This window comes from Trachemys scripta, chromosome 7 (assembly GCF_013100865.1).
Source record: "Trachemys scripta elegans isolate TJP31775 chromosome 7, CAS_Tse_1.0, whole genome shotgun sequence".
In the NCBI taxonomy this organism is placed as follows: Eukaryota; Metazoa; Chordata; order Testudines; family Emydidae; genus Trachemys; species Trachemys scripta.
Window position 1 is genome coordinate 112,478,012 of NC_048304.1, and position 17,852 is coordinate 112,495,863.

The 17,852-nt window shown below is 43.0% G+C and overlaps 1 protein-coding gene across 2 annotated transcripts in view; it reads right to left on the reverse strand.

Annotated features, from left to right (window-relative positions):
• The window catches only part of ENO4 (enolase 4), a 34,210-nt gene extending 17,773 nt beyond the window's left edge, over positions 1-16,437 (reverse strand). Inside the window, exons 1-6 of one of the 2 annotated variants that reach the window (XM_034777478.1) lie at positions 16,221-16,437; positions 11,020-11,148; positions 6,793-6,983; positions 3,593-3,738; positions 1,133-1,302; positions 721-867 (exon numbers count right to left, since the gene is read on the reverse strand). In XM_034777478.1, the coding sequence (XP_034633369.1) occupies positions 721-867; positions 1,133-1,302; positions 3,593-3,738; positions 6,793-6,983; positions 11,020-11,148; positions 16,221-16,382 (945 nt within the window). In that variant the 5' untranslated portion in view covers positions 16,383-16,437. The remainder of the gene's footprint in view (positions 1-720; positions 868-1,132; positions 1,303-3,592; positions 3,739-6,792; positions 6,984-11,019; positions 11,149-16,220) is intronic. The other variant, XM_034777479.1, reaches the window with a different exon arrangement.
• Positions 16,438-17,852: the final 1,415 nt, after the last annotated feature.

Below are 17,852 nucleotides of genomic sequence, written 5' to 3' on the forward strand. Positions count from 1 at the left end.
AGCAAAAAATCTCTTGTTGCGCCCCCCTCAAGTACCCAGGAGGCATTATGTCTTTGAAAGGCATGTCTCTAACTCCATCAATAGGCTATGGTGACAATTATAAACAACAAGAGTAACGCTCAGCTACTTTGTTCAGGTCATTGGCATACAAAACAGAAAGTACAGCTTTAATGTAGGCATCTTGTGCAGATATAATGCCACATACTGTTAAGCAAATAAGGTGTTGACCCAGCCTGCCCTTATCCACCCTTCCTGCCCTTTAATGGGTTTCTGTTCTTCTTTGCTTTCCCTTCTACATCATTTCATTTTAAGAACAATTTGTTGGTAAAGATTTTTGTATCTTATTGTGTACTTTTCTTGGAGTCATCCTTTAACTGTGTGCTATGCACTGAATGATATGATTTATTACCTATGAATGGCAAGTTTCATTTTATACAAGCCTATTATATGCTCCCATTTTATTACAAAACTCTGCTGCTGCTTTTAATTGAATTGATTCCTGTGATCCACTAGACACACATACTTTATATTTGGAGATCTGCAATATAAAACATTCCATATTCTAACTATTCAGTTCCGCAATAACATTTTGTTAAAGGAACTTTGCCCTCTCCCATAAACAGAAATAAATAATCACTTTCTCAGGACTGTATCTAAAAGATATGAGGTCAATAAATTATGATGTCATAAACTTCAAGTGAAAATAGTAGCATACAGTACTTGTTTAACTGTTAACTCTGTGGGTGGTATGAGCATCACTTCTTTCATTAACTTCAGTTTTCCAGATGATGATTTTCCACAGCTCAACAGAGTGACCATTGGTAGTGGCACAGTCAACTCCTTAGGCAAATCCTGAAATTGAGAAAGCTATGTGAAAATAAGACTGTTTAACTCTTATTGTTTAACCAAGCGTTTTCTTGTTTATTTTCACTACAGACCTGATCCAAAGCCCAATGAAGTGAGTGGAAAGATTCCCTCCATTGACCTTAATGAGTTTTGGATGTCATATAAGGAGTCCTCTGACAATGGACATCAAACTATACAGCTTTTCACTGAACATTCCTGAAGTACACAACTCTGGAACAGTGACTACAGCTGAGACAAAATGAAAAAAATATATATTGACAATTACCTGATCATGTTTCATCAATGCAAGATGTAAGTACAAAGGTGTGTTGTTAATGGTGGCACCAGTTTTAGCAACAGCAAGTGATAATCCTCCAATGGCTATGCTGCCACAGAGCACAGGTTCAATAGGTTCCGTGGGTGAGATTGGTTTCTCTGCAACAGAACTCTTCTTCCCTAATGTGATTAAGAATATTTACTAAATGTTTTCTCAGTTTAAAATTCAGTTGTGTACCTACAATATCAGCATCCTACAAATAAGTAAAATATTGCCATTTAAATGTTATGCATATTAACTGACGTACTAATACGATCTTAAGTATTAATTTTATGTTTATTTCAATTAATCGATTCATTTTTTGTTGTATCTTGCAGCTCTCATCACTTGGGATTATCTTGATCTCCAACTGCACAATGCATTCCACCTCCTTTCTGATTTTAAATCCGTCCTCAAAATTCACTTCCTTCAGCTAGCTTTTAACCACTGATCTCTATATCTTATCTTTTACTCTTCTCTGTATTTAGATGTAATAATCTGATCTTTCAAGCTCCATACACAAAGCATGTTTTGCATGTTCTTTGTTTGTTGTAAATCTCATCCCTCCCTTCCTTTCTTGTTCTCATCATTTTCTGCATGTATCTAGTTTACATTATAAGCTCATTGAGACAAAGTGCCCCTTCTGTTTTCTGCTAAGCAACATTAAGAAGAAGAATATAGCACCCTTAAGCCATGACCTGAAGAGACCAGATTTTCAAGTGTTCAACACCCACAATTTGGGCTAAATTTTTCAAAAGTGCTCAGCATCCAATGTATCTCCTTTGAAAATCTTATCATTTATTTTGGTTCCTAAATACATGCTCTTTTGAAAATCTGACCCTTCATACAAGAATCACAGAGCAATTTTCAGTAACAAAATACAAATGCAACAGAGTACATTTATAGTATTGTAAGTGAAGATTCACCAAAATAGGACCTGAACTACATTTACAGCATGTGATAGATTCTACACCACTTATACCCACAGGGTAAAGAGTAGCACAAATAGGGACGCAGTAAGTGAATGATCAAAAACTAAAGCAAAAAGTTGTTTTGTTCTCCAAAGTTTCTTTGTAGGAAATTGTCTTTTGTGCCACATGCAACCAGACAGAGTACATTCTAAAACCAGCTAACGGCAGTTGAGTATCTGCTACTGCTTCACTGTGAAAAGTAACAGAGGGTCCTGTGGCACCTTTAAGACTAACAGAAAGACTAAAGGTGCCACAGGACCCTCTGTTACTTTTTACAGATTCAGACTAACACGGCTACCCCTCTGATGCTTCACTGTGAGTCAGTAACCATACCCACTGACTTCTAATAGCCAAAACTGTCTTAAGTGTAAATTTTTCAATTTTTACATTCAGCAAGAAATCAATTATAACTATTGAAACTAAATAGTCAATGACAGTTGGGTATCAAAACCCACTAAAACTACTGTGTGAAGCAAAAGATGACACCTGAGGATGGACAATGATAACTGTGGATAGCATATCTAATAATCTAAGTTGAAAAGTAGATGTATATTTGCATTAATGTGCATATCTATAAAACAATATCAAGAAATTACACTGATCTTACAAGATAAGTAAGAAGACACTAACAAGATAAACATGATGAGGCATCATTAGCAGCAGAGGTGATGTCTCACTCTCCAATTCCACAGAAAGAAGATAATAGAAAGGAGGCCCCTTCTCTGAGGAAGGCAGCATGTAAGTACTTTTGCTCCTTACTTTTGCCCATATATTTATTACCTTCGGTCTCTACCACCCATTTTCCTTTGCTCATACCACTTTTTCTCCTCCCTCCCCGTCGTCATCTTTATTCTTTCTGCTTTTCCTCTCCACACTGCCTCACTGTCTGATTCCCTCTCTTTGCAGACCCCTCCCTTTTCCTCTGTATTCTCAGTTTGCCTTCTTACCTCCATTCATCCCCCTTTCTTCATTCCGTTTCTGTGTTCCCCAATATCTCTTCTCTTCCCCCATTGTTTCTTCTCCCCATCTTCATTCCACTCGCATTTTCCTGTTTATTCCTATGGTTCCCACTTCCTCCCCCATCATTTTCATTCACATCCTCCTCCATTCTCATTCCCAGGATGAAGAGTGGACCCCTCCTCCCCCACCTGGCTAGGCCAATCATGACCTGGAAAGCGGCTCCGTTTTACTATCCCATGTGGCTGACTGAGCCTGCTTTGTTCTCTTCTCCCCCGGCCCCAAGCTTTGCAGTGGAGATGACTTATTCTCATTGCTGACTGGTGCTCTGGGAGAGAGGAACTGCAGCTAGTGGCCAAGAGGGTGGTCTGGGATACAGTTACAAAAGCACTGTAGAGAAGCACTGCTACCCTTCAGTGCCCATGGGGAGGTACAGAAGGTATGCTAGCATCTTTATTGATTACTATCTTGCAAGAAATATTAGAAGAAAATCAACTAAAACCTAATTTGACTCCTTTTTTTTTGCCAGATGGTGTTACAGCTGATACAGCTGGAATATATGCAGGTGCAGAAATTACTGCTTCTTGTTCTTCCTTTTCAATTGCCTTTCTTTCTTTTTCTTCTTCTACCTTCTTTGCAAAGTATTCACTGATGGGAAAAGAAAAGGCATATGATTAGTTGCTGTCAAGGATGATTCCCCACTCTGGCACTTCGAGTGCAGAAGGTGGGGGCCCACAAGGATTCTAAAAATTAATACTGGCGACTCCAGGCTTGTATTAAACTCCCAAGGTTACAGCTTCTCTCTGACCTTGAATGGGTATTGCTGCCACCATCCAAATGCAAAAAAAAAAGCCTTTTGAGAACACAGAAAGGTGCACTTGGGAATTACTTCCTGTGGGGTACCCTCAAGCACTTTCACACCCCACTCCAGGGAAGAGCTGAGAAAGAAAAACAAAGGAAATCAGCTGTTGCCACCAGCTAATTAAACAACATGCACAAATCTCGTAGGGACACAAAAATCCAATCCTGTTCTTAAAAAAGGTAAATTTTATTAAAAACAAAAATAAAGAAAATACATCTGGAACTTAGGGGTTTTGCTAGATCAAAAAAAAAAAAAAAAACAATTACAAAGATTAAGCATCAAGATAGCTCTCTTGAGGGTCAGCTTAAAGGTTACAAGAAAAACAAAAGCACCTGGGGTTAGCACAGAGGAGTCAATAAGAAATAAAACAAATAAACCTAATCGCATCTTCCTAGACCGTCCCTGACTTATTTACATATCTGGAGCTTCAGATAAACAATCTCTAGGTATGATCTGATGGTTTTTCATACCTGGCTTAAAGTTTCCTACATCATAGTTCAGCCCGGTTCCTGCTCTGTGCCTCCTCTTTCCGGAGAACAACAACAAATAGACGAAGGGAAAGTTTTTCCCAATTTTAAAAAGTTCTAGCCCTCCCATTGGCTCTTTTGGTCAGGTACTCGTTCCCTTTTTTTTTACCTATAGGCTTTTTTAACCCTTTACAGGTAAAGCAGGTAGAGAACAGCTACCAAGAGGGATTTTATAGCTAACTGGCTGGGTTTCCATAAAAGGAAGCTACTCTCCCCCTTCATTTATCACAATTGCTTAAGAATATTATTAGGTAAATGAGGAGCAGGCATGGGCTAGTGGGAAAAGCACATGCTGGGAGATGAAGTAAGATCTATTCATGGTTCTGCTGGTGACTCCTCGTGTGAATCTGGGAAAGTCAATAAACTTCTTTGTGTCTCAATCTAGCCATCTCTAAAATAGGTTTAATAATACACATCACAAAGGGATGTTATAAGGCTTAATAGATATGTACTTTGAAAACTTTGGACAGAAGTAACAGAAGGGCAAAGTATACATATTCGAATGAGGGTGGCAATGCTGTTTAGTTTAAACCTAATTTTTCAGCTATTTCATAGCCTATTGAATTGAAACTCAGAGGAGATGGCTTAGTGGTCTAAACAACCAGCTTGAAGTGCAAAACCACCTTCAAACCCAGCAAGGTTGACTCATCTCTTTATCCTTCCAAGGTAAATAATGTGAGCTCTATACGGAGAAGACCCTCAAAAGGAAGACTTATTTGCTTTGCATGGATATTAAAAATCCCATGGCACTTACCCAAAGTGTCAGAATTTGGCTTAATTTGCTTATCCAAAAGGTAATCTTTCTCTAGAGTTGAGCTCTGGTTATATGGCTGCTGCTTTAGAAGTGGCTGCATTTTAGCTGTTTGTATACAATGGAAGCAACATATAGAGTGAAATTCACCCCAGTGCAGTGGGAATAAGGCCATATAAGTGGTAAATCAATGTTTTGTTCAGGCCTCCATCAATTAGATGAATTTCATCCATAGTGAAGCTTCACTCCACTAAGCATGTTCCACACAGCTAATTTTCTTGGAATGCAACAGTTTATACGTGTTAGGTATATGAGGTACTCCATTCCAACAGGTAGAAAGGAAGCCCTGGCTCCCAGTCTTCCTGCAGCTGCTCCTGTTAGAAGGCTGATCCCTTCCAAGAGGTAGCTGCCAGTAAGTCTTACAACTGCAGAGGATGAGGAGAAGTCATACCACCATTCCCAGAGTGAAGAGCAGTCAATCTTTAGCCAGATAGGCCCTCTCCTCTTACAGTGAGACTCCATTCATAAAGAAGGGTTTTGTTGAAGGAAAAAAAATTCAGTTTATAGTATGATTTGGGATGAAAAATGTTATATATTGTACATGAAAAATAGTATTAGACAATTCCCAAGACAAACTTTTTTTTTTAAACTGTTCAACTAAATCTGCAGGAGGGTTTGATGCTAGAAAAATCAAAACACCTTTTGGGACACTTCAGGTTAGCCTATATTTTTTTCTTACGAAAGACCAGAAACATGTGTTATAAATGGAAAAATATTACTATTCTCCACTGCTTCATAATTTCTCTAAAATTAGAAGAAGTTTGTTTGGAAAAATGGAAATGAACTTGATTACAGAATAGGTATTTTCCGAGGAAGCATAAAACAGAAATCAGAAACTTAAAACAGAAACAAAAGGAGGTTGATAATGATCCCAAGGTAAGAGCCTTAGATAGCCTCTCAGAGTGGTCTACTTTGAAAGAGTACTGCATCAAAACCAGAGACTTGTAAATACACTATGTGGGAAATTAATCTCAGTGCTGAGGGCTCAGGGAAGGCCTTTCACACCACTTATGTCCTGCAGGACACTAGAGGCAGTGGCCGAGCTGCTGGCTGAGTAAGATTCCAACCAAAGCTCCATGAGCTGCTGAGGGAAAGACCACTGGATCTGTACTACCGCATACTGAAATCAATGGAAAGACTCCCACTGACTTCAGTGGGCACTGGATCAGTTCCTTACATGGATCCAATGTGGGGACTGTGGCTGATATTCCAGGTCATGTCCAAAAGCAGGGTGTGTGTGTATTGGAGGTGTATTCCTAACTCCCATCTTTGTATTCTGCACAATGCTGGTTTATCTGGATTTTGTGCAGACTGGGATGAACTTCACATTATATAAATATACAGCACTGGAAATAATATCTAGAAATATTGTGTGGAAAGAATTAGGAATAACATTAGAAAAAATACTGAGATTTTGCACAAATTATTTATTTACAATACAATTATTTGCAATAATTTGTTTTACTACAGTAAAAATCAGTGAAATAATATGCAAGACCTACCCAAGCAGCTCATCAACTTTACACTGGTCAGCAGGTTGCAGGTCTCTGAGCATTTCATTCAGTGATCCATTTATCCATTCCAGGGCTCTATTAATAGAGTCATTTCTTTCTTTCTCATCAGCATCAATTGCTTCAGGTGAAGCATTTTCAAGGATTTCAGAGTGAGAAGAGACCACAATGGAACAAATGCTCTGCAAAATGAGTGTGAAAAGCTTACAGACTCTTCCATTTCTAACTTTGAAATGTCACTTTAAAAGATTAAAATGATATAGACTTATACATATCCCCTCTCCCCAGCAACTTAATTGATCCCGTAATTCAGGCTTTTTCTTGGTTTCTCGTACGTCTGCACTTACAGCTTTCCATCTAATATTCTCAAACCATTTATGAATATTACTTATGTGTTAATTCTCCTGTCACATAATTTTTACACTCATTTTATAGGATGGTAAAGTAAGGTTCAGATTGAGTTAGTGACTGGCCCTGAGCCTGCAGATCTGATCAATGCCAACAGAACTTACACCTACATGGTGTCTCAGTCCAATCCCAATTCAGTGAGGCTTTGCATGGAGATAGGGATCAGATTGCAGAATCTGGACCTAAAACAGTGACAGCACCAGGAATAGAACCCAGGAGTCCTAGTTTGTGTTTTAACCACTAGAATGCTATTTTCACTGTAAGACAAGGTGGGTGAGGTAATATCTTTTATTGAACAAACTTCTTTTGGCAAGAGAGACAAGCATTCAAGCTTACTCAAAGCTCTTCAGGTCTGCTGAAGTGTGAACGTCTCTGTGTAAGTTAGTGTTTTTCCAGATCTTTCAGCAATAGAAATTCTTTACAAATATTACTGACAATAGATTGCCAAATGTACAAAACAAAATTAAAAAAAAGATGACTATAGGTAACTTTAAAAAAAAAATTCAAAACCTTGCATCCATTTCCTCTTCTGAAATAAGCATCTGCCAAAATAAGTTTCAGAAGTGTTGTTTACCTGGCAATATTATAGGAAGATGTGCCTATAAATTACATTAACAACTGAGGGTGAACAAGTATAAATGCTGGTGAATCATGGTTAAGGATACAATTCTGTCACAGAGGTAATGGATTCTGTGACTTTCTGGGACCTAGAGCAGCTATCAGCCCTGGAGCCACTGGAACAGTGGCCCCAGAATAGCTGGCAGTTGGCCAGCCCCAGGCTTGCTGGAACAGTGGTCCCCGGCCCACTGGAGCAGCAGCTGGGATTGGATCAGCCCCTGTGGGGCTGGATCAGCAGTGGCCAGCCCCTGCCGCAGGAGCAGCAGCAGGGTTGTGAGCAGAGGAAAGCCCCGGCGCCACTGTTTGTCACTCTCTATCCACCCGGGTATTTTTAGTAAAAGTCAGGGACAGGTCGTGGGCTTCCACGAATTTTTGTTTATTGCCCACAACCTGTCCCTGACTTTTACTAAAAATACCCGTGACAGAATCTTAACCTTAATCATGATACAAGAGCTGTCTATTGTTGCAGTCAAAAGTGTCATATAATGACAATGTGACCTTTAAAATGAACTCCATTTTGATCAGTGACTAACTACTGTGCATCCTTTACAGATTTCCTAAGGATGATTGCATTAAGGATCAAAGAGTCCTGTGGCACCTTATAGACTAACAGATATATTGGAGCATAAGCTTTCATGGGTGGATACCCACTTCGTCAGACACATGCATCTGACGAAGTGGGTATTCACCCACAAAAATTTATGCTCCAATACATCTGTTAGTCTATAAGATGCCACAGGACTCTTTCTTGCTTTTTACACATCCAGACTAACACGGCTACCCCGCTGATACTCTGCATTAAGGATGTTAGACAAAATGAACCTTAAATACTTTTCAAACTGGATTAAAAAAAATATTGTCTCCTTTTCTGAGCATTTTCAATGAAGTACAGTAACTCCTCACTTTAAGTCGTCCCGGTTAACATTGTTTCGTTGTTACATTGCTGATCAATTAGGGAACATGTTTATTTAAAGTTGTGCAATGCTCCACTCTTATGTTGTTTGGCTGCCTGCTTTCTCCACAGCTGGCAACCTCCCTACGCCCCCCCCTCCCCTCCCCACAGCACCTCCTGCCCGCCGGCAGACCCCGTGGATCAGTGCCTTCCCCTGCCTCCTGCCCACAGCAATCAGCTGGATTGCGGCGTTTTGGGGGCAGGGGGGAGGAGCAAGTACTCGGCACCCAGGCTCCCCCTCCCTCCCCGTCTCCCGAACGAACGCCGCAAGCTAGCTGATTGCCCCGGGCAGGAGGCGGGGGGGGAGGGAGGGGGAGCCTGCGCCAAGTCCTCGCTCCTCCCTCCTGCCTCCTAAATGCAAGCCAGCTGATTGCCCCAGGCAGGAAGGAGGGGGGAGGAGCGAGGACTCGGTGCGCCTCCCCCCTCCCTCCCCTGCCTCCTGCCCGTGGCAATCAGCTGGCTTGCAGCGTTTAGAAGTGGGGGGAGGAGTGTGGGAAGTAAAGGGGGAGGAGGTGGTGGGGGAGAAGAGGCAGGTCAAGGATGGGGGCTTGGGGGAAGGGGAGGAGTGGGTGGGCTGAGGGTTGAGGCCCCTTCCTCCCCCCGGTGCTTACAGAGTAGGGGAAGCTGCTGCTGCGCAACGTGCTTCTCCTAGCCTACAGCACCTTCAGCCTCCTTGCGTGCCTCATCTCCAGTGCCTGTGGGCTGTGCCTGTGTGGGGTAAGGCAGGGGCACCTCCCAACTATAGTACAGTATCTGTATTAAATTACTTGTTTAAAATGTATATAATGCCTTTTGTCTGGCAAATTTTTTTCCCCCTGGAACCTAATCCCCCCTATTTACATTAATTCTTATGGGGAAATTGGATTCGCTTAACATTGTTTCACTTAAAGTCGCATTTTTCAGGAACATAACTACAACGTTAAGTGAGGAGTTACTGTAAATCATAGCTCTACTTCTAGGAGAGTGTAAACAGCTACCATCTGTAGTGAAGTAGAGAGACAAGGTGGGTGACGTAATATCTTTTATTGGACCAACTTCTCTTGGTGAGAGAGACAAGCTTTTAAACTTACATAGAGCTTTTCTTCAGTTCAAGGAGTATCACAGCTATATATAAGGTGAATCAGGTTGTTTAGCATAACTAGTTAACACATGTTTCAATGGACCATTCAAGGTGAAGGGTCTATTACCATACCTCCATTCATTGGGGGTTGGGAAGGGGTAAAAAAAAAAAGTAGCTTGGGGGTAGCGGGTTGTTAGTGGGATATAGATTGTTGTAATAAGCCATAAATCCAGTGTCTCTATTCAGCCATCGATGGAAAAACCCTGGATGCTAATGTGGAATAATGCTAATGTGAGGGGAACTCAGCACTATTCTTGAATTTCTGGAACACACAACAATATTTTGAATGGAGTGAAACGTACATTTCCCTAAACTTGCAGGGTGAAAACCTGTTCATTCACATGAACTGTGTTAATACTAGACTGCATGCTTTTTTTCTGAAATACAGTTGTGCAATAGGAATAGAAAGATATGTAGCTCAAAACATATGAATGAAAATAAATGTACAGTAAAAAACACGCAGAGCTATCTCCAAGAACAGGGACAGCCCTGATCCTGCAAACACATATATGTATATTTTTAAGCACATGAGTAATTCTGTTGACTTCCGTGGGGCTACTGAGGAGGACAGGAGCCTCCTCTAGCATATTACCAGTGTAAGAAGACTGAGAAAGGTGCCACTGAGACATTTTAAAGAAAGAAAAGCAAGACACAGAACTCCAAAACTCATGTTCTGTAGGGGGGATGAGTTAAATTAGGGTCCAAGTCTGAGAAATGCTAAAAGCTATCTCCTGTCGCCATTGGAGTCAAGAGGAGTTTTTGCTTATGGTTACTACGGCAGTATAACAGGGCAAGGACCAGGGTACAATTATATGACAAACAACAACATACATAAATGTAATATCAGATGTGGGTTACAAATTAAAATATAAACAAAGCATTATTATTCCAAAAACAGTAAATACTGTATAATAGTCAGGGGTAGTGCAATGTAGTTAATTTTCACCAGAGTTTTGGTACTTCTGACTTACAAAAGTAATTAATTCAGGAACTTGATCCACATTTAACTCCTCCATTTTGTCTCATTAATTAAAATGACCCATCATTAACAATGGTGGAGATGAGCATCTCTCTGTAATGTCCTGTTAGGATATGTAACAAAATAAGATGTAGCTCATACCTTCTCATGGTTTTTAACTGTGCAAAATATTTCCACTTCTAATGTTGGTCGACCAACTCCATCAAGGACCTTCCTTCCAATTAATTTGCATATTACTGGAGGTTTTGAAAATGTAGAGAAGTAGTTCGCCTTGAAAAAGAGAGAGAGTTTGATTAAAAATATCAATTTCTGTGTAAATAAGTCTTTCATTTTATGTTAGTATTAAATCCATCATTGGGTAAATCTATTTTTGTGTCTTGATATTCATCAGGATACTTTAGTATTCTTACTCCTATACTGTGTGCTTAAGAGCCAGCCACTCTAGAACCTGGGCTTATACTTTCTGCTGGCAATCTACATAGCACTCTTCATTTCTATTCAAGTTCATATCGTGACAGGTATTACAGCCCCATGCCATATATCTGGGGACTATTGTATTAATTTATTAATGGTTTATGTATGATTGTGTCCTACTTCATGGGGGAGGGTTACCACAGCTCCTCCAGAAATTTAAAAACAGTCAGGGCTGACTACTCCTAGGATTATATGCAACTCCAAGACATACCATACCCTGGGGTGGTTTGCATATACTGCTTTAGGCTGAGTTTTCCAGAGACTAGGAAATAAAGAAAGGGCTTTTGGTATCAAAGAATGAGTTTGAATTCACCTGTGACCTCCTTTTGATTCAGCAAATGGACAGGACCATAGATCCTAGGGGGACACCAACCCTGGAGGGAAGGGTTGGAAGAGTGTTGACCTATCTGGGCCCCCTAAGACGGATGGATGATTTCTGGTATGTTTATTAATAAGCATATCAGAACTTTCATTGTTTTTTATGTTTTCTCTGTGATGCTTTTACCCTAAGAATAAATGTGCTCTGCTGAGAAAAAGCTGCATGGTAACTTGTAATTAGGCTTGGCAGGATTCAGTTTTAATCAATAACAGTCAGTAAACATCCATTTCAGCTGACACACTGCAGTCGACTGAAAAAATATCAGTTGGTACCAGATGGGGCATCTGTAGGGATCTGGTGTCGCTGGCCCTGCAGCAATGCAGGGAGCCCTCTGCAACCCTGCTGTCATGGGAGTGAGTAAGCTGGTGTCAGCCAGGGGGGAGGCCACTCCACTGCTGAATGCCTCCTGTGGCAGTACAGGGAGCCCTCAATAGCCCTTGTGGCACAGGAGTGCTAAGAGACTCTGTTCTGCCCTGCCAGGAACGCAGCCTCCCCCACACTTTGTGCCTGCAGGGATTGGGTGTCACCAGCCTTGCAGCTCTGTTGTCACTGTAGCGAGGGAGCAGGGCCATGACACCAGAGCTGCAGAGGGCTTCCTGCATGGCCACATGACTGGTGACACCTGATCCCTGCAGGCACAATGTGCGGGGGGATGCTGTGGTTGTCCTGGTCTAGAGAAGCAGAGACCATCAGCCAGAACTGCAAAGATGAGGATGAGCCCCCAGCTATAGGGGAGGCCATCCTGCTGCTGAACAGTTCCTGGTCAGGAACAGCTCCCACACCTCTGGCTGGTGAGTGAGTGGGTGGAGTCGGTGACGTCCAATCCCTGCAGACACGTGGAGTTGTTGTCCCAGGACATGGTGGTGGCTCTGTCCCTGGATGACAACTCTGCCTCGTGGCCCTAGTCTGGCCTGAGCTCTGCTTTCCCTCACCAGGACCCCAGCCTTCCCTGCACCTTGTGCCTGCAGGGATCCAGTGCCACTGGCCCCTCAGCTATGCAGGGAACCCTCTGCAGCTCTGCTATCATGGCTCCATTCGCTCATGCCCCAACCAAGAGTGTGGGAGCCATTCCCAGGCAAGAACTGTTCAGCAATGGGGTAGCCTCCCCGTGGCTGGGGCTCATGCTCCTCCTTACCAGCCCTGGCTGGGAGTCTCTACTCCAAGTGCAGGGGGCCAGGACAACTGAAGCTTACACCACACCTTGCACCCTCGGGTCTTTGGCCCCTCAGCTTCACAAGGACCTCCTGCATTCCCACTTTCAGCACTGCCCTAAGCTGAACACTACCCCGCACAGCTGTTAAAATAAAAAATAGTTAAATAAAAAAAATCTTAAAAATGCAAATTGATCATCAAAAAAATCTTAAATAAAAAATGAGAATCCAAAATTAGAAAAAAAATAAACATTTAGAATCATAGAATATCAGGGTTGGAAGGAACCTCAGGAGGTCATCTAGTCCAACCCCCTGCTCAAAGCAGGGCCAATTCCCAACTAAATCATCCCAGCCAGGGCTTTGTCAAGCCTGACCTTAAAAACCTCTAAGGAAGAAGATTCCACCACCTCCCTAGGTAACCCATTCCAGTGCTTCACCACCCTCCTAATGAAATTTTTTTTCCTAATATCCAACCTAAACCTCCCCAACTGCAACTTGAGACCATTACTCCTTGTTCTGTCATCAGGTACCACTGAGAACAGTCTAGATCCATCCTCTTTGGAACCCCTTTGTAACTGCTGGCAATACACTGTTCAGAGCCCTCAGAAAGAAAGCAACACACAGGTGCTGGCTATTAGACCGAATGGCTTGTTGAGGATATCACAGTGTTTGGCAGAGGGTATGCATCCTTAAAGCTCCTGGTCAGAAGGGTGTGGAACATGGGTCCCTGCCCAGAGCCAGGTGATGGCTGTAAGACTGGGCAATCCTGGAGTGGACCATGGAGGAGGAATACAGGTGCAGTTACTCCTGAAACTGACACACAAAATAAACCCCTCACTTCCTGATGGCCCACTGAGGAGTTTCTGATGTTGCAGGTGTAGGGCACTCTGACCTTGAATAAGCCATGTGAAAAAAGACTGTACCTGTCTGTCTCTAGAAAGCAGAGGGGAAAAGGCAGAGGAGAGAGCCTACTCAGGAACAACTCTGCTAAAGCCATTTGGAGGATGACTCACAGGATCTGGCCTTAAAGGAGCATTAAATATCCTGTAACACTTCTTAATGTATTAGTTAACTGGTCAAGTAAATATTAATGTACAGTACTTTGAAGATGTAAAATGTTATAGATCCCATTTAAGCTCTAAGTGTTTCTGAAAAAAACACTATCAAACAATCCTGGAGGCTCAAAAAAGCCACCCTCTTTCAAAAAGAGTTTCTGATATGCAGTGCTGTGCATACACTGTTACTGAGTGCATCATGTCTGCCACTTTTGCCTTCATTGTTGTATGCAGTGTGGCTGTAGCTGTGTTGGTCCCAGGATATTAGAGACAATGTGGGTGACATAATACCTTTTATTGAACCAACTTTTGTTGGTCTCTTGTCTATCTCACCAACAGAAGTTGGTCCAATAAAAGATATTACCTCACCCGCCTTATCACTTTTGCCTTCATAATGTAAGTTAATTAGAGGAAGAATATTTCTAAGTTTATAGAGGAAGCAAATGAGAGATCTGACTTTAAGAAAGAGGACAGAGAAAAAAGGATTGTTTGTGAATGCTTCTCTTGCCCAAGAGAAGCATTTCATCTTCTCAGCTTTTTTCAGCTGAATATGTAGATGATATCACAAGCTGACTTGGTCAAGATGCCATAGGAATCATTAGTTATTTACAGTTGAGTTCCATCTGTGTTAATATGGTAAATGCCCAAGAGGGAAAAGACAAGACAAGACTAAGAACTAAAGAGAGCTGGTCTTAGCAAAGAAGAGGAAGCATCACCAAATCCAGGGAGTGATTTGCGAGGTAGGAAGTGAACCATAACATGTGGAAACTAGAAACACCAGCGTAGCTATGGATGCAATCCTGGTGAATAGAGTGGTACACAGTGTGGAAAGCTGCAGTAAGAAGGCAGAGGTATACCTAACAAGTATCATAAAAAAAATCAACTATCACAAGCATGACAGAATTTTGTTTGATTTACCTTCTTTCTAATAAAACATAATCTAGAACAGTGGTTCTCAAACTTTTGTACAGGTGACTCCTTTCAAATAGCAAGCCTCTGAGTGCGGCTCCCCTTATGAATTAAAAACACTTTTTTATATATTTATCATTAAATGCTGGATGCAAAGCGGGGTTTGGGGTGGAGGCTGACAGCTCGCAACCCCCCATGTAATAACCTCACAACCCCCTGAGGGGTCCCGACCCCCAGTTTGAGAACCCCGATCTAGAACTAGTGGTCATACCTTATCAGGGAGATAATGAAACTTGAGGTCAACATGGAACAATGCAGTGAATAATGCCTGAGATGTAAGACTTCATTATCCTAGAGAGATTTGTGTAGGAGGAAGCACTGGAAGGCAATCTTTTTTAAAACAGCTTCTAGAGTATGGTGTTGGCCATTCCACTATTATACTGAGAGGATATTTTATTGGCCACACTAGTTCTCTGCTGCTAGCCAGAGCTTTGTTGAACAGCTGCAGGGTAAAGCTCGCCTGATTCTTGTCCATTTCACCGAGGCCCACAGGGATCAGAATACCAATAGCAGTGTGAAAACTAACCAGATTCCCTTTATCTTCATTCTTATGATGCTTGGCAGAGGTTTGCACAACAGTTGTGGCTGTGGGAGCGTCTGCCTACAGTCTCAGAAGAAAATCCTTTGCAATCTCTTGTTAGTTCAAAATTCCATCGAGCTAGCTTAACATGATTGAATAGCTCTGTTAAAGGGCCACCTAATGCTGCCATTCCAGCAGTGACAAACCCAAGCATGCAAAAACCATGCCCCACGCCTCAAACTGTGACAAATCTGTTTTAAGCTAAATAAAAGGAAGGGTAATTTTGTCCTCTGGTTTCTGGTGCAGGTAGGTAGGTAGGTCGCGTTATTAAGCTTTGCTCCACAACCAGAAGGGCTGATAACTCTTTTGGTGAGAAACTGAAATTGTCACCTAATCCCGAGAATCCAGGAGCTGAGGCTTTATGAAAAATAGCAAAGAGCTGAGCCTGGCGATAATGTGATGTGAGCCGGTACCCGTAGGCTCGAGCACCATCTCACGGGAAGGTCAGCCAGGTGGAGGCTGGAGTGCCCACTAGGTGATGCTGCAGCAGCCCAGGCCAGGAGGCGGGGTACCCCCAGGACCACCTGCCTCATCCCTCCCCCCCTGCTACAGTGGGTAAGCCTCGTTCTCACTCCCTCCCGCTGAGCAGAGGTTCTAGCCTCAACCTTACCCCGCCCACTTTCCATTTGCGCGGGGGATTATGGGATCTGTCAAGGGGGGGCGGGGAGAAGTAGTGCAGCGCCTGCGCATTAGCCCCCTCCCTCCCCGCGCACTACTTCCCCCGCGGTAGGTACCAGATGGCCGTAGAGGTCCGCAGGACGCAGGTAGAACGTGGCGTTGAGCGCCTCCTCTAGCCGTTGCGGGACCTCGTTGCTCCGATAATACTCGGCCGCCTGGTGCCTGAGTTCGGGGAGGTCCCGCCGCCGCCGCCGCTCGCGTTCCCCGCCGGGCTCCATGGGGCTGAGGAGGCTGCTGCTGCTAGGAGACGGAGCGCGTCCCCTCAGCGCCGACTTCTCGCGCGACAGCTGCCGCCGCGGCGGTTGCCTTCCGCGCGCCCTCTGGGAGGAGTCGGGGGGTCAGACCCCGCCCCCACGCTCGCCTCTCCCCGCCTCTGCCAGTGAGCTGCTGTGTGGCCCTGGGCAAGTCACCTACCGGCCCTTCAGCTTTCCCCGGGAGCCCAACGGGGATGAGGGTATTTGCTCTGCCTCATAAGTGTCCTGTGGGCTACAGTGACTAGTGCGTGGAGGTGGCTGTGTGAACAGCTGGGAATTAAGGAAGAGGATTGGACTTGCCCTGGCTATAAACTGCCACGTTGCTGGGCTTGCTGTGGTTAGAGAGTCAAATGTTTACAACTCTTCTTTTTCACGGTGGAGGGTCCGCGCTCTCTCTTAGACTCTTCCAGGGGTTGGTTTATGATCTTTAATGCTAGACACTTTCAAGCGAGTTCCCTTTTGTAGTAAAAGAGTCTTTGAACAACAAAATTGCGCAAGATTAGCATCCTGAAAGAGACACAGATTATAGCTTGTGAAATATCTAGTGAGGACAAAGCTGCTAAGTGCCCCAGTAACTTTACTTCTGCTTTTAAAAATCCTTTACATTCAATGAAAAAAGATCATTCAGGCTGTGAAATGTTTCATTTGTAGTCTACAATTTCTCACCAAAAAAACTTTCATTTTGTTGCCCGGTTCGTTGGTAATTTTGTTGAAGTAACTGAAAATGGAGACTTAAAATGCTATTAGCGGCACACTTCCTCAGTTCTAAAACCAATAGACCTTGCTCATTGTATGTTCACTTCTCTGGGGTGGGTGGTAATGAAGAAAAATCCCTACACAGTTATTTTCTTTTGCCTTTGAAATATCACAGTACTTCTCTGAGGACATAATCCCTCTTCCTATGTCTGCTTTCTCAGGGTACATCTACACTACAGCGGGGAGTCGATTTAAGATACGCAAATTCAGCTACGTGAATAGCGTAGCTGAATTCGACGTATTGCAGCCGACTTACCCCGTTGTGAGGACGGCGGCAAAATCGACTTCTGCCGCTTTTTGTCGGCGGCGCTTACTACCACCTCCGCTGATGGAGTTAGAGCGCCGATTCGGGGATCGATTGTCGCGTCCCGTTGGGACGCGATAAATCGATCCCCGAGAGGTCGATTTCTACCCGCCGATTCAGGCGGGTAGTATAGACCAGACCTCAGAAGAATCTTCTGAACCGACCCCAGGCATTCCTTAAAGGAAGTGCCATGGTGAGAGCTATTTGGATTTTCCCACTGTTACAATCTAACACATTGAAAATAAAATTCCTCAAACCAGTTTCAGATTACTAAAATGTTAATTTCTTGCCTTATGCCTTCTATAAGGCTGTAAATAAAGCATTGGTGTGATAAAGCCCCCAGTCATCTTCTGAGGCTACGTATGATTGAATGA